The sequence below is a fragment of the Monopterus albus genome, unplaced genomic scaffold (assembly GCF_001952655.1).
Source record: "Monopterus albus unplaced genomic scaffold, M_albus_1.0 scaffold31.1, whole genome shotgun sequence".
Taxonomy (NCBI): domain Eukaryota; kingdom Metazoa; phylum Chordata; class Actinopteri; order Synbranchiformes; family Synbranchidae; genus Monopterus; species Monopterus albus.
In genome coordinates, this window is record NW_018127911.1 from 2134777 (window position 1) to 2144410 (window position 9634).

The 9634-nt window shown below is 41.4% G+C and overlaps 1 protein-coding gene across 1 annotated transcript in view; it reads right to left on the minus strand.

The window, feature by feature from the left end:
• Positions 1 to 9634, minus strand: part of rnf13 (ring finger protein 13) — a 31736-nt gene that overhangs the window by 19176 nt on the left and 2926 nt on the right. Inside the window, exons 2-4 of the mRNA XM_020596664.1 lie at positions 7893 to 8159; positions 7507 to 7587; positions 616 to 738 (exon numbers count right to left, since the gene is read on the minus strand). Of these exons, the coding sequence (XP_020452320.1) occupies positions 616 to 738; positions 7507 to 7587; positions 7893 to 8006 (318 nt within the window). The 5' untranslated portion in view covers positions 8007 to 8159. The remainder of the gene's footprint in view (positions 1 to 615; positions 739 to 7506; positions 7588 to 7892; positions 8160 to 9634) is intronic.

Consider the following 9634-nt stretch of genomic DNA (forward strand, 5'->3'; position numbering starts at 1 on the left):
CTTCATTGTTGGACATAGCTACACCACGGACACACAACCTCAGACCTATGATGGCCGCGCCCACCTCTCTGCTTCCTTTCCTGTGCTACACATGGTCACGAAGATCAGCTTTCGCCATCTTTCAGATGCTTCTGCAACTTACTAGGCAAACAACACTTCTCAAATCCACAAACCCACACAAAACTGCAGCAGCAGGACAAAAAGAGGGATAGGTGCTTATGCAGGAAGTTGTGCTAAGGGAAATGGCCACTTCCTGTTTTCATGCCCCAGTGAGATGATCTAAGAGCTTCAGTGAAACCAGCTCCTGACCTGAATGCAGTGTGAAGTAACACACATCAATGCAAACTTATGCACAATTTTGGCAGTTTGCCCTCATACATTAACTGCTGCTGAAATAAAGTGTTTTCAACCACTTCCAGGTGTTGCCATGCTCTAAAACAGCATTCAGTCAGTGAAACACAAGGGCCACAGTTCAATGTACCAACAGCGTTGCACATAGTTTGGTTCAGATAGTCAGTGCCCTGTTTAACTTGCTGAGGTGCTCAAGCTTAGATATGAAGTTAATTAGTTTTGTTTAGATTACCACTAGAAGTGGTCGGGGTGTAAACGTTGTACCTTGGTATCAAAGTTGCAGTCGAAGCGTTTGATGAGGACGATGAAGGCACCTGTTGAGTTGTCCCTTGGAGGGGGTTCAATAGGTTCACACGCATTTTCTGGCCGTGCACCAATTAGGAAGCCCTGCAGGGATGACATCAGTGAGAGGGCACAGTGAGAGAAACACAGCGACTTACACCCAAGTTTACGCAAATGTGATTTCTTGGAAGTCAAACAGGAAATGAGGAGTCAAATGAGGAGTCCTTTTGCAGACAGCTGACTCTAGTCCTAAGATGCAATGATACAGTGCAACTGGAATTTATTAAGCCATTTCTTTTATAAAGACAAACTAAAACTATAAAGATAAACTGGTTGACAAACTAAAACCCATTTTGCATAAATGATCATCTGTATTCCAGAGGCAATTCATGACCAACTTCAAACACTTTTTCAGAACAGAAACAGATAAAAAGAGCCAGTAATCATATGGAACTATTATAGTGCTGACACAATAATAACTCTGCCTCACATTTCTATGTCAGACCATCTAAGAAGTTACAAAAGGAGCAGTTAGGGGGTTGCTCAGCGGAACTGTGACAGGGTTTAATGTCTGTAGATATAAATATAATATAAATAATGGTCGTGACCTCACTTTCTCAAACCTCTGGTCATATCTAATCTTGATTTGACAGTTCAGTCGGTGTTTAAAGTGATTTACATTCAATGTTATGGGGCTACAGGCAAGTCACCGGCTTGAAATCATATTTATCACAATGCATGGCAGCACTAAAGGTTTTTCACTTGAGGCCTGTTTAGTGAGCCTGTATCCTGTTAAAGAGGCAGCAGTAAGTTCTGGAGTCGGTTAAACACTTTTGAGCACAGAAGATTTATTTTCTTAGAGCTCTGAGGCATTTGACGACTGGTCATGACAAATATGAGGGGTGCAAATTTCTGTTTTTCATAATTCAGTTGGGCTGTGTCCCCCATCCCCTGTGGAGATTACGCCCTAGAAATAAGATTATCTATGGCTATTACATGCACCCTGTGGCAAATGGCTACAAATTCAAACCATTATTCTGCCGCATCAGTGAATAAAGTTAGCCTAGCATTTGATCGTGTGGGCGGTTACAGATGCCACCATAGTAAAAGTGTTTACATGGTCTCTCGAAACAAGCCACAGCTTAACAGTGCTCGTGCATGCATGCGTCGTAGGTGCAATAGGTACTTCATGAAATAATCTGTCCCAGATTAACGACATCCATCACAAAACACAGATGAAAAACAAACTTGATAAAACAAGATGCTGAGGACCAGTTGCACTGCAGCCCAGGTGTAATACTGGCAAATCAAGCACTACTCCTACAGGCATAATGAATACAGAGCTTCCTAAGTGGCATGAAGAATATTCCTGAATCATAAAGGTGTGTGTACATCTGTGTGTAGTATAGTCCACAAATTGAAGGGATACTTTTGTTCTCAGTTTGCCCTGAAAACTCTGAACCTTGTATCTCCCATCCTTCTCTCTCTCTCTGCTGCTTCCTGTCTTAGTCCCATTTCCAACAGGAGCTTTTGAAGTGGCTGATGAGTGGGAGATAGTGAGAGGAAGAGACCGAGAAGCTGACAGAGTGATAAAGGGAAGAACAAAGACAGAATCAAAAAAAGATACTAATATGGAGGCAAAGGGAATCAGATACCCACTGAAACACTGACAAGAGGAAAACAAAACAGACACACGCACACAAAGAGAAAGAAAAAAACAAAAATAGAAAGGTAAAGACAAAGAGAGTCAGACAGACTAAGAAAAGAAAAGGAGCAAACAACCAGAGCAGATAAATGAAGAACAGATGATAAAAGGAGAAAGAGATGAGAAGCAAGGGCCCTGGTGTGATTTACATTCCTAAACTTTTGCTGCTCATCTGCGAATGTAACTAACACCACTACGAGTGTGTGTGTCAGAGGCAGGGTGGTAGACAGAAAGTGCGGACTGCTGTGGGACTCTGGGACTCTGCTGCCACTTTCAGCTCTTTCTGTCTCTTTTTTTAAGACAGCACTTTAAAACCCCAGCCTGTTGGAGAGTCAGCACTTTCTCTTGCACACACACAAGCCTGGTGTCAGTTCTCAGCAAACTGAATTTCTGAGAGTGTATCCTCCCAGCTGCCACACCGACATGAGTCCAAAGCAGCAGCTGAGTCACACATGAAAAATGACTATTTACTAACAAATTTGTTAGACTGTACTACAGTAGGGAGAAGGAATATATATTTGTAGTACTAAATGCACTCTCTAATTGGAGTAAATGTTTATGAAAAGTCAAATTCAAATCAGGGAGAGCTGCAAAATCCCATGTCAGGGAAGAGAAACGTGAGGAATCACCTGCCGCTCTCACCACAGTCACCTATGGGTGCCTCCTCCAGTGCAGCCCTGCCTTACTGCTAAATGACATCACTGTGCCAGTGCCTCACATTCCTCTTCCGGACCGTAAAACCAGTGGCAAGAACGCCCTCTGTTGGGTTGAAAAAAAAAAACATATATATAAAAAAAAAAAAAAGAGCCGAGTGAAAAACAGGAAATAACTGTGGGAGGAGGGGGAGTCCTCAAAACACAGACGTAAAGAGGAAACCGCAGCCTGTGCGAAGATGTCAGTTTAGACACCAGAGGACCCATCTAATACCACCTTAAGCTAACTTAATTCACTCATTTGGTCATGATCCATTTGCACAAATAAACAGTGGCCTGTGCCAGATTAGTAAACCTATGCAGGCCCCAGTGTGAAGGCAGCTGACTCGATCTGCAAATAACTACCCGACAACGCTTGTTCTTTAAGGTTCAGTGTCAGAAGTCTCACTTGTTATAACACAGTACAAGATACCTGCTAGATTCCTTCATCGTTGGTTCATTTTTCCAAGACCTTTGACCAAAGACAACCTTTGCTGGTTCTTTTGACTGTCACTGTACTCCGAAAAGTGCCGAAAATGTTTAGTGCAAACTGCCCAGTTCACCATATAGCACAGAATTTCTGGAGGTGTTTTCTTAGAGATCTGTGAGTAAATACAGTTGAAAGTAACTTTTAAGAGACTTAAAAAAAAAAAAAACAGGTCAAGCTGCAAATACTACTGACAACACGATTCACTAAATCACTCTTACATTGATAACAGCTTTTATATGAACAATATCAGTTTTTGAAATCCCCAGATCAAACTTTGCGCTTTTCATCATGTACAACTGTCCTAAATATTATGTATATGTAGATGGTACTTGTTATAAATGGTAACGTTTGGACTGCGTGGTGTGTAAAATGGTTATTTTTACATTTAAAAGAAATAAAGATGATCACTGGCCATATTAGCTCCATCAAGTGACAGTAGTTACATAATATCTTTATTGAAAAGATATTATCTCCACGCTATGAGATGTGAGGCCGTGAAAGTCGAGCAAACAGTGTGTGGAAGGAAGGAGAAGAGGGATTTTACTAGCTAATTACTGCACAGTGATCACACTTAATCTCGTCACTCGCAGATTTGCTCTGGTTTCAAACAGAAACAGAAGAATTAATAACGGGTTCTAGCCTGACTGGGGCCTCCTGTGAGCAGATTAAAGCCTGTGGGACTCTACTTAGATTCCTCAATGTTCAGATTCCCCACTTTAACCTACTTATCCCACTTCAAAACTCCACACCTTAAGCATGACCACAACAGGAAGCAGATGAAGTTGCCAAATTTGCTTTGAGACGGAAAGACACACTAGCATGTACCTTGCTTTGTGACCAGTACCCTGCGTTTTAACATTACAACAGAACATATAATCAGACCTGTAAACTATGCCAACCCTCGACATTCTTTCATATGCTTATCCTGGAATGAAATGCCAGTGAAATGGGGCAGGTGCAGCCTAAATCTAAAAATGTGAGATTGTTTCTGGGTCAGACTTGGTGAAGAAAATGTGGGGAAAGTCAGCATGATCAGAATCAGAATCTGCTTTATTGGCCAGGTGTGTCGGACACACAAGGAATTCGGCTCTGGTACATCGGCTCTCGATGTGTATGTACATATCCCCATGCAAGGGGTAAGTAAATGGTAAACCAGTAATGATATGCCTGAAACAGAACTACAGACTGAAGTAGTTGTGTAGACACCATTAGACACATTTTATCATTGTTTACTTGGGAGTTATCTGGACACTGTAAAAAGAAAACAAATCTATGATTACTTGTCTGTCATGCACTTACCAGGACCTAGCACAAAACAACTGACTTGTACAGGTGCATTAAGTCGCCACATTACTGCTACATCTCCATAACAACCCATGTGCAGTGTGACCATACCGGGAGAGACAGGACAGGACACAAAGGGTGCGTTTCCTCCCACCTTTTTATACCCACAAAAAATTCTTCCAACAAACAAAAATCCAAACCACTTCAATTACATTCTTATGTTCAACTGGAGACTATGCAAAGGAAACTCGACTCTCCTCTCAAGCTGTGTCTGCAGGTTTGCCTGTAATTGTTGAAGTGAAAGTGTGTGCAGAACTAGAATAAGAACCAAAAACCTGAAACCAAAGAGGAATTATGAGAAACTTCCTGTGAAAATGAAGCAGTTATTTTAAGTTGACCATTGATCCTTGGCCAATATCATATCTAAATATCACAACACTGAAACCTGTCTATGCAGTGTGTAGAACAGACCTCTGTTTATCTGCTGTGTCAAAAAAAATACTTCTCATAAATGATCACAACTAAAGCACAGTTACAATCACAGAACATGAAAAAGCAAAGCAAAAAATTATTTTGAAGCTAGTCTTCTGGCTCAGCAGCAATTCTGGGAACCAAAGTGACATGATATGATTGTTGCAAACCATGTTTTGCAATCAAAATATTACCACATTGTCACGCTCAACTGAGTAACACCAATACTTAAAAAGCGGAAACAGAGGTGAGGGTGACAGGCCTACAGTGGCCCTCTGACCAACTGTTACCAGTCTAAATGTTCACATTAAAGGAGAACGAGGTCACACGACGAACCAGGAGAAATGTATCGGTGGTATTTTTGGTTATTTTCCTTTATGAGGAGGTCACAGGTGCACAGGTCGGCTGGAGTGTACATTTAAGGCTAAACCTAAACTTGGTCAGCGTGGAATGCTTTTTCATCTGTTCTCCTCATTTTACCTAAACCTTGTTTTCCAAAATGAGACGGCCGCTGCGTATGTGTGGGTGAACACTAGCCCCAGCTTGTGACTCATGCACTACATACACTGGAGTCACAGAGATAGTCTTCTGTCAGCATTTGAAATTGAAACTTGCCAAATGTTTAAACCCCATACCGTCAGTTAAGAATGATGGAGACATGATATGAAGTCTTTGTGTGAAAGTGGCTCGGCTTCGTTAATGTATTATCTAAACAATTTCAATAATAATTTCACTTAATTTTCAAAATAACAATAATAATAATAATAATACAATATGTTTCAACAATACATTCACACTCAACTTTCACAAACAAAAGTGAGAGCCATCATAACTTTTCAGCAAAAGGAAAAGATTCCCTTGAAAAAGTGACAAAAGAATTTTTTTTTCCTGGACTAGACCAGATTATTTTTGATTCTGTGCCGTTAGAAGAGCCCATGGTTTGGAAAATTGGGTGAGTGTTATGATATGACGGTACGTGGTTAAAACGTTCGGCAAGTTTCAATACGTGAGAGTCACAAGCTGGGGCTAGGTGCACACAGGCTTTCAGTGACCTTGCTTTGAAACCCTGGGGGAAATGCAAACAGTCCTGGATGTGTAAATGAAAACAGGGAAGGCTGTGTTTAAAACCTCATTTCCTGTGGGGAGTCCACCAGGCTGAACAGGCTTGTGCTGCCTTGTGATGCCTGAGGTGTCTCTAGGCATTAAACAACTGCAGTAATACAACATCTGAAGTAAGTTTAACTCAAAATACTAAAAACATCAACATCATCCTTTATGTGGCTGGAAATAACAACTGTTGTCTGAAACAGCTCCTTGCCAAACTCACTCAGACAAACAAAGACAGATGCAGTAAATATGAGGGTAATTTCAGGATGGATGGATTGAACGTAGCCTGCAGGGACCAGGACAACACAGTCCTCGGCCTCACTGTCTCAACTAGACTGCAACAGGGCAGATATAAGACCAGCTATGAATTCGAGAGCAGGTCGCAGAGAGACTGGGCCTTTTCTCACACTTCAACAGCGTGTTCAGCTTTCAAATTTTCAAAGTTCATAGTGTGAGACGCGGGCTGACACTCAGCTCAAGCAGGGCTCTAATTCCTACAATATGCCACGGGGTCACGACAATGCCAAAATTATGCTGTGGGACTGACATAATGATGCTAAACATAGCATCCTCAAAACCAGTTAAGTGGCAGTAATTATGGATGTCCAAATATACAGTGCTGACCCTGCGCATTAACACAAACACCAAACAATACACAAGACATTTCACCATCAGCTCGCTTCTGTTTGCCGAAATCTTTTGCACAACAACAACAACTGGGCTCTCGACTGTTGCAAACGTCACAATGACCAGCTTAAGACAGCAGACATGAATCATCCCTTCTGTTAGTGAGCTTTGTGGATCAGCCACTGTGCTGTTGTCAGGTTGGGAGGGGGATGGCCAAGAAAAACCTCACAATAACGTGTCGTTACAATGCTCAACACAGAGCAGCGATGCTTGGGAGCATTTGCATTACATGCTATGATTATCTTTGATTGAGCCAAAGTTCAGCCACAGTGTCATTTGTATACTTTTGGCAGCAGACACAACGTAACATTTTGAAGGGTAGCTGGCTGCTGCAACACATATATTTAGATATGCCACTTAAAAAATTGACTTGTTGTTCAGCTGACAACTATTCAAAATGAATGTGTTCACAAACATTTCTGATGTGAATAACTCACCTTGAGTCCATCGCTGGGGAGCCGGTAGCCAAACCGCGCAGGTAGGTCATCAAAGTTCTCTGTTTTGTTGTCAAATGAGTACTGCAAATAGAAAAATTAAGTTTATTTACTGTTGATTTAATATATTTTACTGCGACTGATGCTCTCCTTTGCTTAACCAAGTCACAAACTTGATGGGTGGCACAATACAGACACAAGCTTAACATCCTCATCAAGTTGTTACTGTAAACCTGTTTTCAAAACAAAGCATCGCCAACATCCCACTAGAGCTGTGATTTACATGGGTGGAGTATACTGTTTTATTACACAGATACACTGTTTTATTATTGTTGTGTGTTTCTATGTGTAGTTCTACACATACTGTAGCTGTGTGAAGAACTACTCACAGCAGCGATGTCAGCCTCCACGGACAACAGGTTGAGGAAGGCGAAGAGCTGGACAGTGAAGATGGTGTAAATCTGCGTGGCCGACAGCATCAGCATTCCCAGGGAGAGCAGCATCTTGGCATCACGTTACAACCCCCAGATGCTATGCCACTCACTCGTAAACATACACAAACATAAACACACACACACACACACACACACACACACACACACACACACACACAGGCCTGCAGCAGAACCTCTATAAACAGCCTGTTCCCGTCACACCTGGAAAAGACATTTGTGAAGCAGACCGGTGCACATTAAATAAACACAAATGCCATCTCCAACACTTGTCATATAATAATGCTTGCTGTTTCCATGAGGAAGTCAGAGGTCAAGATGACACAGCAACTTTAAGGCTTTAATGTTGGTTATGTGTCTGTCTTTACTGGTGTGTTAAGAGAAATATATACGTTTGGCTGCTAGCGCTAGTGCTGTCAAATGAGCTGTACTGGGATTCAGCTGTCAGTTTGGTGCGCCGTTTAATGCTATTTTCAGATGTCTGACTCGTGTCATTCACAGCAGCAGTGCACGGGCCAACCTTTCCTTTCCTTTCCTTCATCTGGGCTTTCAATTATCCACATATGTACAGCCTCTCCAGCACAAAGTGGAATTTCAGCTTGCAGAACACATTTGGTCAACACACACAAATCATTAATTTTGATACTTAAAATCAATCTTCTGCAATAACGTCAAAAAGGAAGTAAATGTTTGAACAGAGGGCTACACTGAAGAGAAGCATGAGCACAAATTGTCAAAGACAGCCCTCCTTTTTCTTTCTTCTCCCTCTTCTGATTTGGCAAGTTACACAGACTACCTGAGAAGTGCAATGACACTGGCCATGTATGGCACGCTGCTTATTCTGCCTCAGTATCTGAACATTAATCTCTCTTGGGTGCTGCTTCTAACTCATCCTATTTTTTCATTTAAATAAAATGCTCTGCAAAAGCGATGTACACGGGGCTGTTCCTGGACATTTCGGTGTCCTCGATGAGATGTTCCACCGGCGCCACCAGAGGGGAGCATTATTTTCATTCCTCTCTGATTGCCAATACGGTTTTAGGTCGAACCGATCGACATCTTTGGCCATTACCGACCTGATGGAGGACATTACAAGTGCTATGGATGAGAAGAAATACACGATGGGAATATTTATTGACCTAAAAAAAGCATTTGACACAATCAATCATGAATTATTAATGGACAAGTTAGAAAAATATGGGATCAGAGGAATGGTTTTGAATTGGATTAGAAGTTATTTGACACAGAGGCGTCAATTTGTGAAGTTGGGTGAATACCAATCGAGTGAGCTGGACATTGTATGTGGAGTGCCTCAGGGTTCTGTTTTGGGACCTAAATTATTTATACTATACATTAATGATATATGCAAGGTTTCTGATTTAGTGAAAGTGGTTTTGTTTGCTGATGACACTACCATATGGGCATCAGGTGAAAACCTACAGCAACTCTCTGGACGGGTTTCACAGGAACTTGAGAAGATAAAGAAATGGTGTGACAGTAATATAGTATCTCTGAATTTGGATAAAACTAAATTTATGGTATTTGGGAATCGTAGACTAGATAATGAACTTCAATTGAAAATTGGGGGAGCCTAAATAAAACGAGTACATGAAATTAAATTTCTAGGTGTCATAGTTGATGACAAATTCTCCTGGAAATCTCATATCAGATATGTTCAG